Consider the following 26,775-nt stretch of genomic DNA (forward strand, 5'->3'; position numbering starts at 1 on the left):
TTGGCTTGGAAGCAACCCCAAAGATCATTGAGTCCCAATCTGGAAAAAAACCTGGAAGACAACTCCAATCCAAGCTCCAGCGAGGAACTGCAGCAAATCACTGGGAGGAGGGCACGATAACAGCTCTGTGGAGGCTCTGTGCCACTCAGCTCTGTCTGTGAGTGCTGCAGTGTCATGGCTTGAAAGCAAAACAAGTGAGAGGCTCCAAGTCAGAAATACAATTTAATAGGAAGAAAGGTTAAAAGGTAAAAATAAAATAAAATAAATGCAATAACACGAAGGACCACTGACAGAATCAGAATACAACCTGAGCAGGGTGGTGGGAGCAGTCCAGGTGAGGGGCTCTTCCTGAAGCAGTGATCCCACAGAAAGGTCTGGGAGCTCTGCTCCTCTGGGAATCCAGTGGCTCAGGGCTGCTTGTCCTGTCCCAAATCCCAGATTCTCTCCAGGTGGGAATGCTTGGCTCCTCCCCCTGGGCATTGGGAGCATCTCCCAATGGGATGAGGAGTCGTGCAGTGGCTCCTTGATGGCCCATTAAACAGAGAGAGCTCCTGGAGGGAGTTCCCTGTGAGTCCTGGGCAAGGCATTGATGGGCCATGAGCAGAAGAGCCCAAAGGAGGGGCCTGGGAAGACACTGCCCCACTTGGTTTAACAGTTCATGAAGATAGTGATAGAATAAATACTTTGTGTACATCCTACACAGGCAACCCAGGACATGCAGGCAGAGAATTCCTGTGGGAACACATCCGGGTGACCTCTCCCGGCGGATGCTGAGCCGCGCTCCCCTTGTTGAACGCGGGAATGCGAAAGGCACGGCGGAATTGGAGAGCACGGGCAGAGCAATCACAGTTTCGGTGCCATTTATCTCATGGCAATTCTTAAAACTTGGGTGAATGTTAAGAGCTCATGGAGAGCAGCTGAGGCCCTTGGGCTGGGAAGGGAGGGATGTGTTTGGGGTTTTTTTTTGCAGAAATCTGGTGTGGGAGGATGGTTTACCTCAGCACGAGCGAAGTTGCAAGAAGAGGTAAAAAGAAATCGGCAGTTTATCAGCACCTGGAGAGAAAAAGAAATATATATATGTAACTATCATGATCAGTAGGCACCAGGGTTCACCAAAACGAAGTTATGGCAAATTAAATTAATTTCTGCCTCTCATAAGCTAAGAGGCTTACTGCATAATGAGAGAGAGGGAGGAGTATTATATCTCAAATGCTGGCAGGGTGGCTGCAAAGGATTCCAGGGGCTCTCCCATTAGGAAATAAAGCGAAACTTTTAAAATTAAAACTTACTCGGGAATAGTATGGGTGGGAGAAAGAAAAACAACGTGAGAGGTGACTAATGGCAGTGACATTGTTGAGCTGCTTCCCGTGGGGTCCCGATTTGAGAGCTGTCAGCAGTGACTTGATGGATGGAGTCTGAGGCAATGCTGAACTAATCTGTAGGTGATGCAGGGTTAAGAGGAGAGGGGTCTCACAAACTATTCTGCAGATAATTTTGTTGAAAAAACACAAATCTGAATTGCTGGTAGTGGTTAATGGGTAACTAGCTGGCTGCAGCTGGTTAAATCCTGCAGGGGAAAAAGCATTCTCCTTATTTCAGTAATAACTGCTTCGTTATTTATGATTATTTAATTTTAAGAAGCCATGATAAAAAAGGTATTTAAAAATAGGTATTGAAAAAGCCATGAAAAAATTTGCCAAGGTTTGCACTTCTGTGATGAAATTTGTGAGGGCTGCTGACAGAAATTCCTGCCTTTTAACACAGAACCATTGAACAACAGAACTGGAAACCGTGTTCCTCTCTAGAGATGGTATTTCACCCGTGTCAGGTGGATTTGAAATACCTCCTCTTCTTTTCCCACACAGCCACAGACCATCCCCATAGCTCCTGTAAGAAAAATTGTGCTGTGTCTCCTAATACTTTCAAGTGACAGGCAAATTGGAAATCCATGATGCTTTTATTTTAGAATATTGTGTGGCTTGAAACCTGGAAGTAGCAGTTCGTATTTCTCCTGACTTTCACTCTGCTGGATGATTTACACCCATGCAAAGGGGTTTGCTGACAGATCGGAATTAGAGCTCTTATTTTGCTCTGTTGTAAACTATTCTTCAACATGCACAATTAGGTCTTGAGGAAGAAAAAGTGTGTGTGTGTGGGGGAAAAACAGCTGAGCAAGTCAGTTTGGAGCCAGAACGAGTAGATTTAACTGTTCTTCCTTTGATGACTGTAACAACACAGTAAATATACTTTAAGGCTTGGTGAAAATTAGTGCAACAACTCAGGCCAGGTTGGATGGGGCCCTGAGGAACCTGGTCTGGTGGGTGGCCTCCCTGCCCACAGCACAGAGTTTGATATTTAAGGTTGCTTTCAACCCAAACCATCCTGTGAGACTGTGATTCTAAATAATAACCTTTCCTTCCCAGTTCTTCTTCCTCCTTTGTTTACATTTGTAATAAATGCATAGAGATGAGAGATGCCCCCTGAATTCACTGTGCAGAAACACAGCCAGTAGTCCTTGATAGGAAAGATATGTGCTAATGCCTTTACAAACAATTCCATGGGTGTTAATGTCTTTGAAATGGGTCTTGGTGTCTCTGTTACCTCCAAGGGTTGTTACAGAACCCCGACAGTTTGACTCCTGAGACAAGTGGGTCTGCACAGGCCTGAATTCTGAACTTTGGGGTAAAATGCCAGGTTCAAGGGGGATATGTGGCAGGAGGTTTGGGAAGGCTGCACCTTCCTGGTGCCTCAGGCAATGGAGAAAGGAAGAGGGCAATGTGAGGCCAGGAGTTTGGGATAAACAAGTCTGAGTCCTCCAAAACCTCAAAAGAGAAAACCCCAAGGGCGTGTGCCCCAGTGAGATCTCTCTCTTCATTCGAATAAAATTGCAGGACTCCTCTGTCTCCTTTTCACAGCATTATTTTCTGTACATCCTAGAGAATGAGGTTTGGGGCTTTCTGTGATTCTGTAAAGTGCAGTGCTGTAAGGCAGGAAAAGTTTCCATTCCACAGGCGAGTGTTTCATCTTCCTGGTGATGGGAAGAGGAGAGGCAGACACTGATCCCACTGGTGACCAGTGACAGGACCCAAGGGAATGGCAGGAGCTTTGTCAGGGAAGGCTTAGCTTGGATATTAGGAAAAAGTTCTTTCCCCAGAAGGTTGTGGAGCACTGGAACAGGCTCCCCAAGGAATGGTCACGGCCCCAAGCCTGCCAGAGCTCAAGGAGCATTTGAACAATGCTCTCAGGGTCAGGGTGGGATTGTTGGGATTGTCCTGTGCAGGGCACAGGAGTTGGGCTTGGATGATCCTTGTGGGTCCCTCCCAGCTCAGGATATTCTCTGATTCTCTGGTTGTGCTGTAGGATCATGCTGGCTCTGTAGGCTACACTGGGTCACCACTTAGGTGTGGATTCTCTGCATCATTTTGGAGGTGCTGTTGAAGGTTGGAGTGGGAGCTTCAGACAAAGTTTATTAGAGAAGCTCCCATTGAGTCATGAGGTGCAGAGGGCACCTCTTTGCTTCCTAAACTTCTCAGAGAGGAGCCTGGGGGCAGATGGATCCAGGCTTATCCCTGGACTTTTTCAATAGTCTGAGTTTTACAGTTTTGTCCCTCAGACTCTATTGGTGGCCAATCAGATATATGTCAATGAAAATGGATTATTTATGATGATGAATAATTAGACAAAAAGAACCCAATCAGAATTATTTACTACACAGCATAAAAGCTAAAACTACTATGATAGTATCAGACAGGATAGTGCACTGTATCAGAGCAATATTAAAGAAATTATGTTAAAGATACTAAAACAATCAATGATTAGAGATTGTAACTCACCCAGGCCAATGACTGAGGGCAAACGTCTTTCACTCAGCCTTGAGAGATGTCCTTTGGGCACATCCTTTACCCAAAGGAGGAATCTCCAAGAGGGAATATGTCAGAAGAATCTGCGTTATGGAAAGTGGGCAGGACTTTTACACTTTGCAGGGGCTGGCTGCCAGCCATGTTCCTCCAGGTCAGCTTAGCAGCTCATCTGCCAAATCTCTGCCTCACTATCAGGGTGAAGTTTGAGGCTGGTGTGGCAGATGGGTTTTAATGCAATTTAACACCAAAACCCAGCACATGGTCCCGCTCTCAGCGCACCGCTGATAGCTTGAAAAATAGAGCATTGTTTGAGGTTTTGACCACATTCCAGAGTAGAACTTCATTCTACAGGTGCCGCCCTCCACAGACCACAAAGAATCTCCATTTTCTCTGCAGTTAAACAACTTTATTAGGTGAAGAAAGGGGAATAGGATCTGTGGATCCATTGCTATCCCTGTAGGCAATTCATGAAGTTTTATCTACATATATTTGTGGTTTCCTGGGGCCTATCAGTTCCCACAGCCATCAGCTGTTAAAAATGGGCAGAGATAATATTTTTCTCCTTAAAATGCCTTTATTGGTCAGCTCTTACAAGGGTGGCTCAAGGGATGGTCAGCCCTTCCGGGTTCACCTTGAGGAGGAGAGTTTTGTTCAGCTTTGCAGTCTTAAGTTCCTGCAGAGCTGGGAACTCTTCCTCATCAGGGGTCTGAGGAGTTCTAGTTTTTGTTGGGTTGGTCTGGGGTCCTGCTTTTTCTTGGGTACTTTTTAGGTTACAGCGAGTTACAAAAAAATTGTTCATTAATACTTTAGGGTATACACAGTTTAGTACTGTCTTTTGTGGGTTTAAATTTTACATCGATTTGTTTTTGTAAGGGTTTTTTGGTTTTAAAAAGAGTCCCAGGTTACATTGGGGTTTTTAATTTGCATGTTGGTGGCATGGGGTCGCCTGGGGCGGGGTGGGGGGAAGCAGCAGCCACGACAGCCGGGAGCAGGTTCCAGGAGCAGACCAGGCTGGCCCGAGGTGAATGAGCCACCCGGGGAGCCATGCCGGATCCGCGTGGGCTGTTCCGCGGGGGGGGTCGGGGCTGGGAGCACAGGGGTCTTCTGCGCCGCCGCAGCGGCGGTGGGAGTCGGGCCGGACTCATGCTGGCAGCCTCTCCACGGCGGGAGCGGCGGGCTCAGGCCAGCACACCAGGGTGGGAGGGCCGGCAGCACCAGGGAGCTTTGCGGGAGCCGCATGGCCTGTCTTGCAGCGGGCGGTGGGGCTTGCCATGGAGGAGCGGTGGGCTATCTCTCTCATGGCTCCGGTGGTGGGCGGCATGCTCCGGTGCCAGCGGGAACAGGCTCATCTCTCAAAGAGCCCCCGCCTCCCCCGCTCCTCTAGGGGAGCACAAACGTGGCTCTCCACCACTATACCACAATCAAAACCATCCAAAACATTATTAGACTTATTAAATAACAATTAAGGGTTTCAACACTCTAAATTTTCAATATATACTTAGGAGCCTTCTAATTTTCATTTTTTTCACCAGCCCTTCACAGACTCCATCTGTAAGACAGGAAAGAGATGTCCTGTGGTGCCAATCTCCCTCTGCATATTTGATGCCCCCTTATGCATTTCTGTCTCCAGCAGCAATGGAATCAATGCAAATGCAGCTGCTTAACCTGCTTCTGCTTAAGCCATAGATCCTGCAGCTCAGTGCTCTGCTCAGAGTACTCTGGTTTTTACCTCTTTTTGGATAAGAAAACTGCAGTAAATATTACAGCAGCTGTGAAAAAAGGCAAGGTTTGAATATTGCTGAGCTGGCTTAACTCTTGCCAATCCAATACTTGACCACTGTTAAGTGCAAAAAACTACTCCTTTGCTGTGCAGGTGCCCTGTGCTAAAGGAGATTCTGAATCTAGTGATGTTCAAACCACTACAGCAAAAGTATCTTTGATCTGTACCCTAAAAACTCATTATTGCTCTTCCATTAGGGATCAGATGAAAATAAAATAAACCATGTCTTGTTTTATGAGAGGAAATGGCATTTCCTGCTGGAGCTGGAAAGAAAAAATCCTCGGGATTATTGTGGCCATGGCATTCCCTCCTTGGTGTTTGCTGTTGCACTTAGTTTTCCTCTTGGTCGTTCATCACATGTGTCAAGGAAGCAGCAGAGGCAGAAGTTCAGCCCCTTCGTGGTGTCCCTGTGGATGAGGGGAGCAGGAGCAGCCGCCACATCTGCCTCTCTGCAGAGCTCCTTTTAAAGCTGGATAAATAAATTAGAGAGATGATCGTTCAAAGAACAAACTGTGAGCAGCTGGGGATCATGGATGCACTGGACCGTGCTCCTCCTCCAGCAGAGGAAGCAGCAGCCATGGGGAACTCTTTGCAGGCAGCACTTTGGCATCTCCTGGATTATTTAGTGCATTGTCTTTGTGGTGCTTGTGCAGGCAGAAATGCTCAGCAGGAGTTGTTACTCCTCCTAAGGGATGCCTCTCTGGTTTTTGCCCTTCCAGGGTTTTGTTTTCAGAGCAGAGCTCTAGACAGGTGAATTTTTTTTACTACATTTGTATTTTAGGTACTTGGCAGCTCCATAGATGGAGTGTTAACTTACTGTTGTGTGGAGAACTCTTTTGAGAAGGAAATTTTATTCATCAGAGACACCCCTTTAATTAACTTCCACACTTCCATGGGGAACTGAATATAAAGACAGATAATAATAATACTAATAACATCTTAATACTAATAGTAAAAGCAACAACAGAAACAACAGCAACTACCTATCATTTTATCATTACAAATTAAAAAAAATACTGCAGGAAGTAGGTTTCTGAGAGGGCTTTTTTTCTTTTTTTTTTTTTCTTTTTTTTTTTTTAATTAAAGTCTTAATAGCATTTAATGTAAATTAAATATAATCATTGTCTAATTTCTGAGTGCATCTCTGAGACTGAAGAATAATAAGTTAATTGTGCTGACAGCATAGTGGGAAGTGCCAAAATCAAGCAGCAGCATGTTGGTTAAAGTGCACTTTGAATTAAGAGGTGGAAAGCAGAACTTTTATTTTTTGTTACTCCTGCTCCCAGTTATTTTGCAGCAGAGTAAAGTTCGTGCCCAGCACGAATTTATTACATAAGATATCTAACATAAAATTTACATTACAATGCAAATGAAGAAGGCTTTATTTAACTTTAGAGACTGGGAAAGATCAGATTCAAGAGCCTAACAAGCCATTGTACTTTGGAGATAGGGAATTACTGGTATGTAAATCCCTGAGTTGTTCTGTGGGCAGATAATTTAATGAGGTCTGCAGAATGGATGTCACCTCCAGCATCTTGCTTTCCTTTAAGAGGAATTAGATTTGAATTTGAGATTTGAATCTGCTGCTTATGGAATTCATGCATTTGGTGGCATGATATACTTGATTAAGAGATTGGGGATCAGGCTGACTGTGCACTCCTCAATGTGAGCAATGTGACAGGATTCAATTCCCAGCTCCCTGTCTTGCACTGGCAGTGTGGAACACCTGTCTGTGACAGGTATTACCTCTTCCCTCTCAAATTACAAGTGATGTAATTGCTCACTGGTGTGGTGAGTCCTGGGATCATCACTAAGCGAAGTGCATTTTGATGAATGAACACAGAAATTGTATCTCAATTTAAATAAACTGAGGTAATAACTCATGATTGGATCTGGTTTTGCCTTCATATGAGATTATTTCTCCTTCTTGCATGATGCCAAAGGAGTCTGTGCCTTCTGTGTGAGTCTTCAACCTTGACACACATCTGAATTCCAGTTCTGCAACAAAGAGATTTTGTCTTCATGGTGTACTAAGCTTTCACTTGTAGATAACTCAAGTGTAATTTTATTTACTGGGAGGGTGCTGAGGCCCTGGCACAGGTTTCCCAGAGGAGCTGTGGCTGCCCCATCCCTGGAAGTGTCCAAGGCCAGCTTGGATGGGGTTTGGAGCAACTTGGTCCACTAGAAGGTGTCCCTGTCCAAGGCAGGTTGTTGGAATTGGATGATCTTGGAGTTCTTTCCATCCCAGGCCATCCTGTGATTCCGTGATCCTGGACAGCTTTCCCAACTGAGCTGTTTGCACAAAAGCATTGAAAAAAAAAAAAGCCTGCCAAACTTTGGATTAAAACCTCAGCAAGAGAGGTCTGGATGAATTTGCAGTTAAGGTTGGGTTTGGTAAAAGCTGGCCTTGATCTTCAAAGGAGATTCTGGAAGAGTTCACCAAAGTCTCAAAAAAGGTGTTCTCCATCAAAACTGACAGAGGAGAAGGAAGGAGCTGAAGAGTCAGGACAAGCCATGGGTCTTCAGGACTGAGGGACCATAAATAGATATTTTGACATTTTTTAATCAAAGAATCTCCATTAACTGCAAACTTCACCACTCAAAAAAAAAAAAAAAAAAAAAAAAAGGCACTAACAAATGAGCCTTTTTGATACAACTATGGTTCATGCTCATATGTGTCCTCTAAGGGAGAAAAAACATCATTTTCTCTAGGTCTTTTCAAAGTATTTCTTGAGTGTTTGAATGAAACTTCATGGAAAACCACTTCTTTCTGACTAAAAGGATATGAAGTGGTGTCTGGAGAAGTTTAGAAGCTGAGAGTGCTCTGTTGACCTTAGAAAGCTTGAGGATACTGGACTGAGGTAATAAATACCTTTGGGAAGCATTTATGTCTCTTCCCCCTTTATTTGTATGGTCCCAAAGAGCAAGGCCAGCAATCAGTCTTGCAAGTAGCAATGGCACTGGAATTTGGGGTGTAAAAGGGGGGGACACCCATGACTGGAGGCATGGCTGGTTTGGCTCTGTTCCTGCCTGTTCCAGTGCTGGTAAAGCAGCTCTGCACCTCCCCATCCCCAGTGCTCTCCTGGAGATTCTGTTTCATTAAGGGGTAGATGACCAGGGTAAGTAAATGATGTAGATGACCAGGGTAAGTCCTGTCCAATTTCAGATTTCTCTCCTGAGTACAGTATTTTCCTGGGAAAGCCATCAGGCAACTCCCCAGTCCCCTTTTGCTGTACAACCTTTCTTTTAAAATTTGCAATAACAGCTATGATGGCCTTTTTCCCAGTCCAACCCCCGTCTTCACCTTATCATTTCCCTCTGAATGGTCCACAGGCTTTGTCTTTGTGCTGACAGCAGAAAGAATATTTTGGGCATCTCCTTCCCAGTATTTCCTTTTGGCTTCCATTGCTGGTGAAGACCCAGGACTCCTGCAGCCCTCCTGTGCCTCTGTGTGCTGCTGCTGTTGTGTTGTCTCAATTGCTCTGCAGCTTGATAGATTTCTCCAAGTGTCTCATTATGCAATTAATTTCAATTGCAATTCCCATCATCTCTTCTCTTCTGCAGGCATGCCACCCAGCAGGAGACTAATAAAACCATCACGACCAGCACCAAAGCCATCAAGCAGCTGTCTGAGATTGTCAGAGGCTCATCCAGGGTATGTCAGTCAAGATGCTGTTGGGGGAGAATGATGGGTCTTGTGGCGGGGGGAATTATGGAAATGAGAAGTGGCAGTGGGTGCTTTAAAGCTGTTAGGCTCTGTGTCTTGCTATGACTTCCTCTCCTCCCAAACAAGTGTAGTTTTCACTTATAAATGACCCAGGGGAAAACAGCTGCAGACACCAGCTCTCGTCCCAAAATTGGCTCCTGTGGAATCAGAAATCATGAACTCAGCAGCAAAGCCTTTGGCCAGTTCACATCTATCTCAGGGTCTCAGTTTGGGTGAAATATTGCAGAAATCATCTGGCTTCACATGAGTTTGGCATTGGTCGAAGACTCAGTTGTGGGTGCATGGGGTGCAGGTGAGTTTGAGAGTGTGTTAAATGTATGGAAAGGCCAATGCTATGGAATATATCTGGATATGACAGTGATCCAGTGCTGTGAGCTAGTGCAAAGGCAGCTTTGGGGATAGATAAATACAGGCTGTGGCCAGACCAGAGTAGGATTTTAAATTATAATTTACCCCAGTCTGAATTCCAGCTTACCCCAGAAAATCCCATCTGTGTTGTGTGCAGACTGGGCTGTCATCTGGTTCAACTCATATGAGCATCAGTGTCACAAGGTATGAATGATCCCCATCCTGTTGTCCCCAGTGCAAAGATTGGACAAACAGAAGGGTTTTGTCCTTCCAGCAATGATTTTATACCCCAGATGTTACTGCTGCCTTTGGCCCATGATGTGCACAAGCAAACTCTGGGGCCCAGATTCCAGCTACTGTGAGAGTTAAAGGAGAATTCTCACCCACATAACATTCATCACCTGAAATTAAAATAAGGACAATTCTACTTGATTTCTGTAACACTTCCAGCATCCAAATGATTTCTAAGTCAAGAACTTTCCTGAGTTCATGTTTTATTCTCACTCACTCCCTCCCATTTTCCAAAGTCCTGTATTACTTCAACTCTGCCCTTCCACCTAGAAATAAGACTGCTCTAAACACACAACTCATTTCTGACCAAGTGGTTTTTACAGCCTGGATTTATGGCACTTTCCAACAGGCAGTTGAGATAAGGATTTAAGACTTGGATCACCCGAGGCTGCCTTGGTAACCTGTGAGGGACCATGTGCAATTCATGTGGCTGCCTATAAAAATGCATGGATGATGGTATGTTCCAGAGGATGGGGAGGAAAACCTGGAATCACTTTTTCCACATGTAGACATCAAGATTAATACAGGAATAATTTTTAACATATTGCTTTGGCTAGAGATGGATGGCAAGGACTGTTTGTTTGTTTGTTTGTTTTCATTTTCTTGCATAATTACATTTGAGCTTGATGAAACAGAAGATGCTGCCTCGGAGATATGGTGGAGATATGGGAATCTGGGTTGATTTTTTTTTTTTTTTTTTTTTTTTTTTTTTTTTTTTTTTTTTTTTTTTTTTTTCTTGTGCTGATCTCCAGGCTCTGTTTTGTGACATACATTGGGTCCAAAGGGGAATCAGGCAAGGTTACATTAAACCCAATTACAGTGCCACACAAGAATGTCATTATTTACCCTTGAAGCCCATGGGGACTCTCAGGAGAAGAGGTTTTACTGTCATGGGGAGAAAAATGCAAAGTTGACGGGAAAATATTTAAGAGCTGAAGGAAACAGACGCAGAAACAATTGCAGTAATATGAGGAAAAAACTTGCTGCTCTCTATTACATTATATAATAACTTTTTTCTTCTCACTGGTCAATTAATTAAACTTTTTTTTTTTTAACTCTTCTCATAGTGAAGTTTTAGTAATTAAACCTACAAATTTTGATAAAAGCCTGTAACCTGTGTCCCTTACATAGAATAAATTGTCCTGGTGGATATTGGCTGCTGGTCAGTAAGTCCATCTTGGGAATCTGGGTAGCACTGCAAACTCTGCTCCCATTGAATTACTCACAGCGTGAAAACCCTTACAAAGCTTTATAGTTAGTCCTCACCAATCCATTTTTCTCTGGATTGCTTTGCATGCACACACAGGAAAAAAAAAAAAAAAAAAAAAAGGCTTCCCCTCCCTTTTCTTCCTTATTTTCCATCAGTAATGTGCTGCCAATGAGATGCAATATGGGACTTTCTCTGACTTCCTATAAATCTACAAGTGCTGCTGGAGATATTGGAATCAGGATGCCCAGCTGAGCAAATTGATAGTATTGCAGGAGGAAAGATGCTGCTCTTAGTGGATCAGTGTGCTACAAGGCAGGAGACTGATGGAAAATGGTTCTTTTAGGGCTTCATTCCAAACTAACCTCAAAGGATGTAAATAGAGAGGTAGATCCGGAATTCCTTTTTTTTTTTTTTTTTTTTTTTTTTTTTTTTTTTTGATAGGGTGAGTGCTGGAGCATAAGATCAGCTCTCCAGGGTGACAATCTCATCTTCTTTTGCATGTGGAACAAACATAAGGTTTATGGACTTTTATCTGTAGAATGGGAATAATGATAACTTGCCCTGCTCTAAAAATGGTTTTAAAGCTTTAGATGAGGAAATAGGATTCTCTTCTGTGTGTGAAAACACTGCCATTAAAATTAAAAATGTTTATCCCATCCTTTATAAAATCTACTTTTTTAAAACCAAGCAGTTTTCTGAAACAGCTGAAATGGCTGGAAAGTGAACATTTGTGCTCAGTAGCTTTACTGTAGATTGGGCTTTGTTTGCCATTTGTTTATTTTTTAAAGTGACACCCCACTTCTTTGCAGCATTTCCCTCTGTAAGACCCGGACATGTGAGCTCCTGCACAAGTGAAATCTGAAATCCAGGGTGTAGAGCAGTTCCTGAAGAATTGTTAGGGTTTGGTCATTCCCTCTGGGAGCAGAGATGTGGAATCATGTTGGTTACTCACATCAGGCTGTGTTCTTCCTTCCAAGAACAGGTTTTATTTTTAAGACATAGATTGAAATCTTGCTGGAACAAGCTCCAGCCATAAAGGCAGTGACATTTGGGTTCGTGTTTTGGAAAACATGAAAATAAGCTGGTTTATGTCAGTCAGACCAAAGATAGGGGATGTTGTGGCTGATTGACTTCTCAAGTCCAGTAAATCTCCAAAATGAGATGACCAAATCAATCATGATTTATCATCTGAAAAAAAGAACTTTTAACAGAAAGATCCCTTCAGTTATTTTCTCCAATGCTATCTTGAATATCCAAAGTGGCTTTTTAAATTATTTATTTTATTTTTAATTTAACTTGGCCTGAAACACCAAAGCATCACATTTCCTAAAATAAAATCCTTCTACATCCTGGCAGCCCCAGTGTGACTGATTCTTTTAGGATACAATTTGTGCCCACCTTATTTATTTGGTGTCTCCCACCAGGACAATTTCCCATGGTTGCAGACAGAGCCCACTACTGGATTTATCTCTAACAGCCCTGCTAACCAGCCTTCTTTTTATTTTTTTTTTCTCCCCAATACAGCAAGAACGGCTTCAGCTGGACAGGCTGAAGAACCAGCTGTCAGATGCCATCCAGAGATATGGAGCTGTGCAGAAAGTGAGTGTCTCTCCTGCTTCCACTCTCCCATCTGTGAATCTGGGAATGTGTTAAGTGTGAGTGTAAGTCCCAGGAGCCTGGGGCATCTCCACAGGGCTGCTGATGAATGGCTTCCTCCCTCTTTTCTTTCTTTATCAGCCAAGCAATCATAGTGTAATAGAATTAAGGTTGGAAAAAAAACTTTTAAGATCCATCAGAACCAACCATCAACCCAGCACCACCTGAATCGTGTCCTTAAGGGCTGTATCCACACATTTAGTGAGCACTTGCAGGGGTGGTGTGTCCACCACTTCCCTGGGTAGCCTGTTCCAGTGCTTGACAAGCTTTTCTCTGCAGAAATGCTCCCAAATATCCAATCTAAACCTCCCCTGGGGCAGCTTGAGGCCATTCCCTCTTGTCCTGTGCCCTTTTCCCTGGGAGAAGACATTGACCCTCACCTGGCTACACCCTCCTGTCAGAGAGTTGTAGAGAGTGAGGTCTCCCTTGAAACTTTTTTTCTGCAGGCTGAGCTCTCCCAGCTCCCTCAGCTGCTCCTTATCACACCTGTGCTCCAGCCCCTTCTCTGGACACAGTCCAGCCCTTCAATGTCCTTCTTCTTGTGAGTGGCCCAAAACTGACCCCAGGATTGGAGGTGTGGCCTCCCCAGTGCTGAGTTCAGGGTGAAGTATTTCCCCTGGCTGAGCCATGGCATTATTTTGGGGCGCCTCCACTCTCAGGGGAGAAGGAGAAGGTGATTACACACATTACAAAATGTGGCAGGCAGCACTGATAATTCAAGTGTTACCTCACCTTCTGGCTCTGCTTTGCTGTTTGGCTGTGCCAGAAAGTTTCCAGGCACATCCTGTGGTTGGGCTCTGTCACCAAGATCAAGCTGTTTAATAAAACAAACAAAGCCTGAACTCTAGTTCCTTCATTTGCTTCTTGCTCACCCTCTTTACCCTGGGGAGGCTCTGCTGATGAGCAGATTTGCTTTGCTTTTAAACACTGTAGTAATGACTTAAATTTAGCATCCCCAAACTGCTTCCCTCCCTGGCAGCGCAAGTTAGGAGATAAATCTGGATTAATCAAAATACAACCTGGACTAACTCTGGAGGCTTTCGTATATCACTTTAATGAGTCTGACGCATGCCTGCAACAATGGGGAGGATACATTGTAATTATAGAGGTGTAATGAAATTTGGCTAGCAACATGCACTTAATAATGTGTCTCTGTTAGAAACGCTCCGGACTGATTGATTTCCCCAGCACTTGCTGCCTGTGCCTTAAAAATTAAATAAATAAATGGGTGTAGATAAAATTGCAGCTCAGCAGCATGTCTGTGGTGTGATAGAATTGCATCATCTCTAGTGCTGCCTCGTATTTTAAATTGTTTACCTGTCCTATTCAAGAAAGGGAGCGTGGGGTCTTTAAATGAAATTATTTTATGTGTTAAACGAGAAGTTGGAATTATTTCAATAAAGAGCTCCACCCCCATACACGCACTCACATCTTTTTTATGCTTTTTTTTTCTGCTGATGTTCATGAGCACAGTCCATCTGAACTGTATATCTGATTTCTTTTATTTTAAAAACTGTCATCAATTGAGAAGTGCCAAAATTAACCACTGCAGCTTGTGAATGCCCGGCTGCATCAGGAAAACAATCTGAGTGATAAATTGCTACTTATCCACGTCCTGGCTGTCATTCCTTAAATGCTTCTTTCAGTTTTGATAACCTTGTCATTCTGGAAGCTTTGAAGACTTTCAATGCTTGTAAAACTGAACTTTTCAATGCTTTTATACTCCCTTGGGGTTTTTTTTCTAAAGTGTAAGAGCTTTCTCTATGCCCTTTTCTTTAGAAAGCAGAAGAAAATAGCTTCATATGACTCCTCTAAATATTTGGACTCTGTTTTCTCAGCCATTTTCCCTCTGATTTTTCTTTTTTTTTTCTTTTCCTTTTTACAGAAAATAGCAGAGAAGTCCAAAGCTTTGCTTCCTACTGGGCAGAGATGCAGCAAACAGGTAAATTCACGCGTGTCTCTGTGTTTGGAAGTAAGTACAGTGCTAAGAAAAGCTGTTTTCTAATCCCACTAATGATGGGGTGAGATGATGCTGAAGAGTTTGGAGCTCCTCCACTGCTTGCATTGAAATCAGCGAGATGTTTTTGCAGTAGAGATTGTGACGTCTATGGAGGTGGAAGATAACAGGACTAGGGAGAAAAAAGACTTATTTAAGACCTGGTTAATTATTCTCTGCTTTTCTGTCCTCATGGGGCCATTTTTCCATTCTTGATGGGAGTTTTGTCTGCTATGAAATATTTCAAAAAGCAGTCCTACACCCCCTTTTCCTGGAAGATGGGCTTGTAGGTGGAGCGAAATCACTTTCCAAGGACAATTTCATAGGAGAAATTGAGAGGAGTTTTTATCAAACGTGTCTCCAGTTTTAAGAGGAATTATGCATTCTGCTTTCTTTGGCTACATTGCACTGTGGTTAACTATTATATACATATGCAAATTGAGCCTTTTTCTTCCTTTTTAGGACTTTTTTTTCTTCTTTTTTTTGGAATTTAGGAAACTTTTCAATGAATAAATACTATTTAGAATCAGAGTATATAATCTATTTATTCTGATTTGTGTACATCTTTTCATATATACTCTGATCACTCCATATATGATGCCCATTTTCGGTTTCATATGTACATGGATGTGAATATATATAAAATATAATTAGATGCATGGGTGCCAGTGAACATATGCAAATTATTAAGACTAGAAAGATATCTTTGTGTAAATGTGTATATATATATATGTGTGTGTGTGTGTGTGTGTATACACACAGGACAATGTGTAGTCTTTCATAAATGGTAATATAAAACACTATAGATTTAGTATCTTTATGTGTGTATGTGTGTTTAACAAATATCCACAAATTTCCAAGAGAGTTTCGATGCCAGGAGATCCTTTGGCTGGAGTAAAGGTTCAACAGAGATTAGGGTGGCCTCTTAAATCCTGCATGCCAAGAAACTTGTAGGCGTTTGCAGCTGACACTGTGCCACCAAAACCCTGAACTCTGTGTCTAGTTTCAGAGATTATTTCCGATATTTTTGATACTTTTTTATCATTTAAGGGGAAGTCAGCAGGTTTTCTGCTTTGCTAATGACTTTTCTCACCCCACCTTATGCTGCCTGGTTTTCTACAACTTCCTTAAAGTATATAAGAAGTAGTTGTACTTTGTAACTTTGAATTGATGATTATCTGTAAAAAAGAGTGGAGTGGTGCCACTGAAGACCCCATCGTTATGTGCAGATCAATGGACCAAAGCTTTAATTTCAAGCAATTACAATTCTGCCTTAAGACCTTGTTGCTTAGTTGGTTTAGGTGTCAGTGAAATGGAATTAAGGCACCAAAGGGCTGATGAATTCCTTTATCCAGAGTGAGGGTTTCCACTGCTACCTTTGAAGACATTGTGCACAGATGTTACTATTCAGCTCAGTGTTTCTAAAAATTAACAGTCTGTTTTTGTCCACCAGCTGGTGATCTGTGTTGAACAGGGGCATAAATAACGTATTGTTTAACCGTGGTCAAATCCCACATACATCAGATATTTATTGGGCAATTTTGTGCAAATTAACTGTGATTTGTTTTCAGGCTGTCTGTATTGCACCTCTTCTTGGGCTTTTAAACAGGTTTGTTTGACTGCTGTTGGTGTAGTGGCTGGTAGGGAAGGGAACAGCTCTGTTCATGTCTCCATGGTCATGACTGCTCCATAGGATGTGGGACACTGCTGGCCATTAACCAGTGCAAATATAATGAAGAGTTCTAATTACTGGGAATTGTTGGCACTGGGAGCAAGCCTGAATTAAACCAGCTTTTTTTTTTTTTTTTTTTTTTTGGTATGTTGAAATTGCTTGGTGACTCCAAAACCAGCTTTCTTTTGAAGTAAACAGAGTTTTAATATGGGGGAACAAAATAGGATGTCAGACAAAAATATTCAAATCTTTAAGTCAGTAATGGTGGGGTTGGAGCAAAAGGAGGCTGAAGAAAGAACAGGACAGAGACAACCCCATTGCCTCAAAGCAGGTAGGAATCCAACCACTGGGAGATTGTAGGTGTGGGTCAGGCAGAATCAGCAGAGATTGGGTTAAACTGGATCAGCTCAGGTTGTTTCTCCTTGGAGTTGTCACTTACAGGTGGAGTGAAGTGGTTTTGGTGGATTACAAAGGAGGTTGTGGCATGTCCTGGGTGAGAGGGTTCTGACTCAGAAATCGGCTTGATCACACCCAGGAGCAAATCTCTTTTATGCAGTGACACTTGCTTGGGCTGGGGACACACAAGACTTCATACAAGAAAAGGATGAAAATTAACTCACACCTGCTTCAGCTTCTCTGTACCTTTGCAGCTTCTCACTGTCTTCTCTTCTTCTTCCCTCGAGTACAGAAAGGAGAAAAATTAAAGGTATAAAACCTGCTGAAGCCAATGTGGTGGTGTGGTTAGTTTTAACTTATTATTATTATTTTTCCAGCAGCAGATTGGGCAGGACATACAAATTTATGGTTCCCACAGGAAGTGTAACCTGACCACTATGTGAATATATTAAGGCATTAAAGTTAACACCCTATAGACTAATGCAAAATACTACATATGTTCAGGAGACCTGATTTATGGGCCTTGTGAAGCTGCACAGTGACTTGGTGCAGATCCAGCCTTGATTCAAACCCTGCTTGCCTGCAGGGCTTTGTTCTCTTTTATTTATACTTTAATTTATTACAGCAAATTGTAAGAGGTCTGAAGAATACTCGTTTTTCTGGATGCCTGTCCCTATATTTCTCTCCTCCTGGTGAGTGGGGAAGGTGAGATGTTGGGTAACACAAGCCCTAATAATTTCCCTTTAGGGAATAATTGATTCTCTAGACCCACATAACAGGTAAAAATTGCCAGGGGAAGACTTGAGAAAAGTATTTTCCTTCCCATTATGGTTTGTCATAAGTACTCTTTAATTGAGTTTATTTGTTTATAAAGGCATTGATCCAAAACTCCTTGAAGCCTGAAGTTACATAAAATCTTAATCAAATATGTTTGTAGGAATGTGTTTGTGTATAGACAAATCAATGGAGTTCTTTAGGTGCATATATTGAAAGACATGAATTTTTACTACACTAAATGATCATTGCTGAACGTGCCTTGTGGCAACAATTAAAAAAACAGGAAAAACGCCCTTTCCCTTGAATCTGTGAAAGTAATTTTAAGCCTTCACCTACTGCCCAGAATGAGACCTCCAAAGGCTCGTTACAGGGAATTTTGGAAGGTAGTTTCCAGTTTCTGGAGTTGCTGGTACAGCCTACAGCAGAGACAGGATTTGGGGATATGGTTGCCTCTGCTCCTGATTATTTTTGGGGCAGATGGGCTTCAAATCCCACTTCTCCCCCTGAACAGATGCACCAAGGTGAAAACTCCTCCTCCCAGGCAGAGTCCAGTGTAGGAGTGGGAGTATTTCAGGTGTCCCCTGGAGCCTGGCACAGTGTGGTCAGTGGCAGGAGAGGCTGGATAGATGACCAGAGGTGTCCTCTGGGGTGAAACCCATCCCACAGTGCAACAACTGGATATAATATGATAATGTTCTAATAGCACAGAATAGATCATCCATAATATGAAAACAATTAATGGTAGACTGTGGAAAATCCACAACAGAGCAAATAATGTCTCTGAGCACAGGAGATGAAAAGAATCCTTCTTTTCTATTTCGGTTTTTTTTAGTAATTATTGGACATCCAACAGCATCTGCTTCTGATGGAAAGAATCTGCTTTTGTGCCCATGGTTGAATGAGTTCAAGTGATGGGGCTTGGAGCAACCTGGGATAGTGGAAGGTGTCCCTGGCCATGGCAGGGGGTTGAGCAAGATGATTTTTAAGGTCCGTTCCAACCCAAACCATCTTGTGATTCTCTGCAATTCTCTCTTCTCCACTAATGGGGAGGAAAGTGGGTTTTTCTCACCATGCAGATGTTGTGGGTGGTTCCCCCAAGGGAGTGGGAGAAGGGGAAGCATAGCTCTGTTTTAGCTGGGGAATGAGGTTTTATCTAAAACCACATCAAAAATCTGAACAGACTTTTTTTTTTTTTTTTTCCCTTTTTCTTGGAGGAAACTTTCCTAGCAATATTTAGAAATTAAAATTACAGTAATTGTCATGGTGTAATGGCATCCCTCTTCATTTCCTGCTGCTCACAGGGAGAGGAAAGGATAATTACTGCTCAGGAACATGGCAGTTGCCAAAAAGATGCCTTTGTTTCTTATTCTATGGGCCTATTTGACCCATCTCTCAAAGGTCAGTAAATTATATTTCTTAGGAACACAAAGATGGGTAATAAATGTCTATTTGCATATACAATCTGCTTTTTTTTTTTTTTTCCTTCCTGACTGCATCAGTTTACTCTTGCTTTAAATGGACTTCCTTCCCACAGGAAGCATCATTTCTCCCTTTCTTCGTGTGTTTATGAAGTTGTTTTTTCTGTGTGATTAGAGTAAAATTCTCGTTTTGGGGGTAGTGAGATCCAGTCCTTGGCTTTATGGAAGAATAACTTTTTTTGGCAGTAATGTCTGCATAAACTGCATATATGTATGTGAGTGTGTAATGACTCTGGTTACTTGGGCTTCTACTTTTACCAGGCCCTTGCCATGGTAGGTGTTGTAGCACAGCTACAAGACTGTGCCACCCTGAGAATCTCACAGGCTGAGCCAAAACCAACAGCTTATCTTGAACAATAATTAATGATGAGTTTTTAATGCAGTAGATGCTCCTCACGCTCCTCCTGTTTGAAACCACTTTCCACATTTGTGGTGTGTATTTCCCTGAAAAGCAAAATTTAATTTCTCGCAATCAAAACACAGCTTTTGTCCGGACAAATGGAGCTTTATATTTACATATTTACACATTTGTCTTATTGACTCTCCCATCTTATCTCAGAATTCATCCCAGTCCCTAATGTTCCAGTCTGGCTGCTGTATCTCAGGAAATAAGCCTTAACTTTGGTGATAATTTATCTTGCATATGTGGTAGCAATTGCTGTGTCTTTTCAAGGTCGTTTGGGTTGCAGCTACTTCTGTAAAAAGTGTTATTTCAATAATCTCGACTTTGTTTTAAATGACTGTGCATCCATTAAAAGCCATATTGTAATCAACCCACTCCCCCGTTCCCAGGGTTGTCAATACGGAGCATTTAAATCATAGTTATTTTTTTTCTTGACTTTACTCAAGTGTGGGCTTTTGTTTGATTTTAAAGTGTTTGGAGGATTTTTTTTTTAAGGCAACCATTAAAGCAATTTTCTTAAGAAAATTTAAATATTTTCTTTTCTTTTTCTGCCTCTTTGGGGGTAGAGAAATAGATTCTCATAAAGGGATTTAATAAGTGGATGGAAATAGATTCACATCTAATCTTTTAATTTGTTCCCTGTATTTTCAGGGGAGGTGGGATCTGTTCTGAATGTCCCAAAGTACTGTTGCTCTGCTTCCAGTGTGTCTGGGAAGGGAAGGTCTTTTCTTCTCAGCATCCCCACGGTCTTGAAAAGAAATTTCAGTGGGCTTTATAGGCACAGAACTTCCCTAAGTAACCATTAAACTCCCCTTTTGTCAGGGAGAGAGCATGTTTTCAACTGTAAAACTTAAAATGAAGAATTCTGTACCAGAGCCCTTGGGAAGATACCCAGATTCCAGCTGCTGCTGGTGGCAGGTTTTATAGGACACCAGGAATGCTGTGGGCTTTGGTAAAATCGTGTGAGAAACACCCCAAATGCTGCTATAGCTTTGGTGGAAGGAATTGTCTAAAGCTGGAGGTCTGAGCTTCCAGCAACATCCCAATCCCCTTATCCTGCAAGAAAAGAAAAGTAAGAAAAGACCAAACATATTTATATAAAGAATATGTATCATCAGGTTTGGGGGGAATTGCCCAGACAACACGAACGTTGTGGATTTTCCTTGGCAGCCCTCTGCTAAGTGCCTTTCAAGGGACCAGCCCACTTTGCCTGTGTCTGCTGATGGAACCAGAGACTGCAGCTGCCTCCATCAGCACGCAGGCAAAGATCTGAGTTTCCACTAGCTGTGTTTTGGTTAGATAAGGGGTTTTTTTTCAGTTTGTTTGTCCCCTTGTGGGTTTTTTTTTTTTTTTTTTTTTTTTTTTTTTTTTTTTTTTTTTTTTTTTTTTTTAATTTTGTTTGAATGAGAAAGGACAGAGGTTTCTGTGTGGGCAGAGGATAAAGGCAAGGGAAGAGGTTCTTTTGTACGAATCCTCCTCCAGAGCAGCTCTGCTGGCTCCTCTACCCCAGCTCTGAGTCACTGCTGGAGTCTGCAATGTGCCAGCCTCGCCCCCAGCCCTGCAGCCACTTGCTTTGATGGTCCCAATCCTGGGAGACACTTTCCTGTGAGCCCAGGCTGGCACAGACCCTGCTAGGAGGGCTGTGCTGGGGGAATAGTGACACTGGGGTCGTGCGGAGGCATCCGAGGCCACACGATGGAACACGGCCCTGAGCCAGCCTTGCTAATGGCAGAGAGCACTTGGACAGGGAAAAATCCATATTGTGCCCAGAGGCTGGGACAGATCACTCAGTTGGTGCCCACGTTATTATTCTTCCATAGGCAGAGACAGCTCTGTAAATAGGTTTGATTTTTTCCCCACTGCTTTTGGTGGCTGCCTGGGTGGTTGCTGTGCTTCTGTCTCGTGGAGTCACAGAATGGTTTGGACTGGGAGAAACATTAAAAATCATCTGTTTAAAACCTCCTGACATGGGCAGGGACACCTTCCACTATCCCGGGTTGCTCCAAGCCCTGTCTAATCTGGCCTTGGACACTTCCAGGGATGGGGCATCCACAGCTTCTCTGGGCAATCTGTGCCAGGGCTTCACCACCCTCACATGGAGGCATTTCTTCCAAATACCCAATCTAAATCTACTCTCCTTCAGCTTAAAGCCACTCCCCCTCATCCTGTCACTCCATGCCCTTGCAAAAAAAAATTCCTCTCCAGCCTTTCTACCCCCTTAAGTACTGTAAGTCCCTAAATTTAAAGAATAGAGAAAATGCACATCTTCCTGCCACATCAGGTTCATTCTTGAAGGGGTTCTCTGTGCCCTTATAGAAGAGAAAAGAATTTCTCACCTATTGTATGGGATCCAGACATGGTCTCAAGGAATTCTGAATCCTCTTTCCTCCTGAGTGTTGCTTTTTTACCCAGTGAGCGTGGGCAGTTCATGGTTCCATTCAGCACTGCTGGCACAGATTTGTGCTTCTATAAATATATATGTGTATCTGTAGATACCTGCACCTACATCAATATAAATACAAATAAAGAATAAAATTAAATATAACTGTAAATACAGTGGCAGCTGGCTGGACACTCACCTTGCTCAGAGAGCTTTGTCCTTGCATGCAGCTTTTCTGGGCAGTGAGGGTCACCTCTGGCAGCTCTGTCAGATCTGTGTGACAGCAGTGGAAGAGGAGAGCAAACACAGGCCAAGATCCCAGAGCTGATGAAACGTAGGCTGGGTCTGCAGGAAGTGCGTGGCCACAATGGCAGTACTATAATTATTAAAAACTGAATTAAAAGCCTGAATTTTATTTGTTTTGTAGGCTTGACTCCTCTGTATATAACTTTTATTTTCTTTTTTTTTTTGGAAGCATAATTATATAGTGAGTGTTTCTGCCCAGTGGAAGTGGTTTCTGCTGCTGTGAGGGGGCTGCTCACACGACCCCATCCACCTCCCTCCCTTCAGCCCCACCTTCCCTAAGTTGCAGTGCAAGAGTCTAAATTGATTTTCGCCCTGGCAAAGATCACAGGCAGCAAGTGGAGTAACAAATGTGAGACCTCACTGAGTGTGTCACCTTGCTCCAAAGTGAATGCAGTGTTATTTAATACATTTAAACCCCCTGTGCAGATGAATTATTGAAAGGAAGGAAATTGTATTCTTCTAAACCCACTTTGATGGCTGCATTTGTCACATGATTAAATGGGGGCAACAATGGTGTTTTCCCACAAAAAAACAAAAAAAAACAAAACAAAACAAAACAAAACAAAACAAAAAAAAAAAAAAAAAAAAAGCATTTGGAAATATATTAACCCTTGCTGCAGCAGGGTGAAGACAAGAATGATATTTATTGACCTTTCAAGGTCTAAATTATCAATGTTATATCCGCCGTAAAACTTAAAGATATTAAACCCCTTTCACACCTGTGTAGAAGGCAGTGCTGTTACCTCCCATATACTGCATCTCACCTATGAAATCAGAGACTCATGGAATGATTTGAGTTGGAAGGGACTTTAAAAACCATCTTATTCCAACCTCTTGCCATGGACAGGGACACTTTCCACCAGACCAGGTTGCTCAGGCTCTTTGAATTGGTCACAGTTATTTCTGGTTTATGAAAACATGAGGAAACACAGACTGACACTTACAATTCTGATTCTTTATTCTGTTCCTTAGCTGAAAACTGTAACCCGAATTTGTGTTGGTTTTGCCAAGATGAACTTCCACCGATGTACTGGTTTGTTAGAGAGTTTCATCCTCACTTTTAATGATAATCCAGGATGCTGAAATTCTTTTGGTTAACTCATAAAGCTAGACATACATAAGAGAGGTAATTTATAGATAGTGTCATTATAAAACACTACAGGTTCTGTAGGATAAGGCATGTGGTACAGATAACATTTCAAGTAGTTATTTTTGAGCTGATAGCAACACTGTTGATAAATAAAATAAATGTGTTCACCTAAACACAGATGGAGGTTCTCCACTGCAATCTCACAAACTTGTTGATTTGAGAAGGTGCCTCTGAAGCAAAGAATTCCTTTAAATTTAAGAGAGTTTTTCACCCAATTGTCCCAAATATGAAATTAGGTGATGGTTCAGAGCCTATATCATGAGCAAACCCTGATGAAAATTCCCTGGATATGCTTTTGTAGATAAGAATCGAGTTGGACTTGATGGTCCTCATGGCTGTTATCTAATTTGAGTTATTCTGTGATTTCTATGAATGAAAAAACTGAGCCATAAGTGCTACTCATCACTGCTACCGTTGGGAGCAAATCAAAGTTGTGTGAGCATCACCCTTGTCCCTGCTCATCCCTGCAAGCTCTTAATTAATCCTGGGGGAAGTGATGCAGCCATGACATCACAGAACTCCTATGAGTGTCCAAATGGGCCCTTTGTCCCTTCAGCAGTGAGGTGACAGGACTGCATTTCACTGTGTCCCCTGCAGTAAAACACAGCAAAGGTTTGCAGTGTCCCCTTTGTTATTCTGCTTTAATTAAAGCTGTGCTATCATGTGGCTCCCTGGGATGAGCATGAGGTGACTCCAGTGAGCCTTGGCTTCATTGGATTTGGTGCAAGAGGACTATTTCTCTGCTCCCTAAACCTGCTTAAGGACTCAATCTCACCTCTTGTTCTCACTGTTTTCTCCAGATGCTGGAAGGGAGCTGGGAATGGTAGAGCAAGGAAGGTTCTTCCTGCTGGGAAATGAAAGTTGATCTTCTGCCCCTTTTTGTGCAGCTTCCCAAAGCCAAACTCACAGACAAGAGGTTCCCAAGGTCTTCCTTGGCACAAAGACTGCCCTGGAGAAACCTGAGGTGGCTGTATGGAGGAACTGGATGAAACCATAAATGTTTATTTCCATGAAGCCAGTTTTCCATGGGGCAAAGCTGGAGATTCTGTCTCCAACCCATGCAAGGCCTGGATTTTTTGTGAGCTGTGGTTTGCACTCGTCACTTGGATGAAATGAAAAGCTTCAGTGTTTTATTTTCTATCTTCACTGAGTCTGTAAAGTCCTGAATGTAATAAAACTATTGAGGTGATTCCTAGAACCTTAACTCAATATTACACTTGACACAATTGAATCTCTTGATCTGCAACGTCTCTTGCTTTAAGTAGGATTTTCCCTTTCCCTTCTCCTTTCTGTATTGGGTTACGTTCACATGAAGAGCTCAGCAGTGACGAGCTGAGAAACACAGACGATTGCCCTAAAAATAAACCCCAAAAAACACCCAACAAACAAAAATTTTTAAAAATCAAAGCATCTTTTTTGCCATCACAGCTGATTTCTGACGAGTGAGGAAGGTGTTTTCTCCCTTTCTGAGCCCAGCAGTTTGTAACTGGTGAGGTGATTTAAGGAAAGGGAATGGGAATGTGGCTTTTAGGTGCAGCAGGACATAGTGATCTGTTCTGGAAGCTGAGCTCTGGGAAGTTTGGTGGCCCTGCAGTGGGAGCTCCTAAGCTGACCCCTGTATTTAAACATGATTAAAAGCACCAATGAAGAGCCAGGCAGAGGAGAAAACAAAAGAACACCTTTCACAGCAGCTGCTGGGAGTGGGGTGAGGGACGCTGTGGATGCTGCACACTTTGGAGTGCCATCTGCTGGCACAGGACTCGGTCGGATGCAGGAGCTGGGTTTTTACACTGTTCACATGAAAATGGTGTCAGGGAAATCCTGATGAATCACTGAGATGAGAATGAACTCTGCAAAGAGTTGGGGTGAAACAGGACGTTTTGTGTGCCTGCTGAAGGCAGAATCCCTTGCTCAGTCCACATCCCCTCTCTGTACTAAGGAGAACCAACACATTTAAATAGAGTTTAAATAAGTATAATATTAATGATTTTGTGTATAAATATATGGCTTCTGAGGTTCCTAGGGAGGAGGAATTTGAGCTTTGGGAGTTTGGCAGTTTTTAGTCCCAGCTTGTGTGGTTCTCATCTTTGGTAAAGTCCACAGGGCTTTGCAGGTCCTCTCCCTACCCAGTTCACATAATTTTGGCTCCCAAAGGTGAGCACAGGTCTTGCTCATCATCACATCTGCCTTAGGCACAGTGGGGTCTGGAAGGCCACCTGATAAACGGCAGAGGGTGACACACTTCTGGTGCAGCATGGGGTAGTGCTAATTTGCTATTTTTTTAGTTTTAAAGGTTCAAAATTATTTAAATGAACAAGAAAGCTCAGCTAATGAGAGTGAGAGCAGGTAAAGGTGATGGCAAGTGGTGTTCACCTGTTGGACACCTGCCTGCCTGGGCAGAGCTGCCAGGCAGTCCCAGCTTGGAAAAGGTGGGGTATGAGGGAGAGTTTTGCACACAAGTAAAGGGGGAAAAGGTCTTTTTGTTTATAAAGAACAATATTTTTTGTTTAAATATTTTGGCTTCTGCCTTTTTGTTTGCTTGTTTTTATATGTTTTTATATGTTTTGACCTAAAGGGACTCATTTTACGAAGATGCATTCTTCACATGTGGGATGTAATTTGTTTTCTTCTCCTACACCAATCCCGTTTCTTTTGAGGTACATTTTATTCTGAGCTTGATGACATCCAATGTTATAAAACCTTTTTCTCCTCCTCACATTGCTTGTTGCTTCCAAGCCTAGAGGCACTGACCTGCTGCAGACTTGACTTCACACAAAATCCCTTTAATCACCCTTTTGCTTTCTTGTCTCTCCCCTTGTGCCCTCTCCAGTCTCAGAGCTCAACAGTGCTGCATTTTTCCTTTTCTAAGCTGTAAGGAGCTGGAAAACATTGCAAATTATTAACTGGCCACCAAAACAAAGGTTTTTGAGAGTGTGGTGTGGAGCTTTGTGGGCTATTTTTGCACCTGCTTTATTTGGAACTGCTTCTTTGTTTACAAACTGCTGATTGTATATAAGGCTTGATACGAAATGGGAGATGAGTTGGGAAACCTTCCAAAGCTGAATTTTAATAGATGCCCCTGCAGATCACAAACATTTTGCAAACTGAGATGTTTCTGTCCGCAGGGGGAAGAACCCATCCCCATTTGTGGCATGTTGCTGGATGCCAGTGCCCACCAAAGCTGCTCAGTCACCCCCTCAACTGATCAGAGGAGACAAAACTTAGTGAAAGGACAAGGAGAAATCACTCAGCAGTTACTGTCACAGGCAAAACAGGCTAGATGTGGAGAAATTAGTTTAATTCTTTACCAATTAAATCAGAGTAGGATAATGAGAAATTAAGCTG

General features: G+C 42.7%; 1 protein-coding gene across 9 annotated transcripts in view; it reads left to right on the forward strand.

The window, feature by feature from the left end:
• Positions 1-26,775, forward strand: part of TSNARE1 (t-SNARE domain containing 1) — a 469,882-nt gene that overhangs the window by 198,717 nt on the left and 244,390 nt on the right. For all 9 annotated transcript variants that reach the window (XM_083862443.1, XM_083862445.1, XM_083862441.1 and 6 more), the window contains 3 exons: positions 9,205-9,295; positions 12,741-12,815; positions 14,758-14,814. In XM_083862443.1, the coding sequence (XP_083718569.1) occupies positions 9,205-9,295; positions 12,741-12,815; positions 14,758-14,814 (223 nt within the window). The remainder of the gene's footprint in view (positions 1-9,204; positions 9,296-12,740; positions 12,816-14,757; positions 14,815-26,775) is intronic.

This window comes from Zosterops lateralis (assembly GCF_965231275.1).
Source record: "Zosterops lateralis genome assembly, chromosome: 1".
Classification (NCBI taxonomy): domain Eukaryota; kingdom Metazoa; phylum Chordata; class Aves; order Passeriformes; family Zosteropidae; genus Zosterops; species Zosterops lateralis.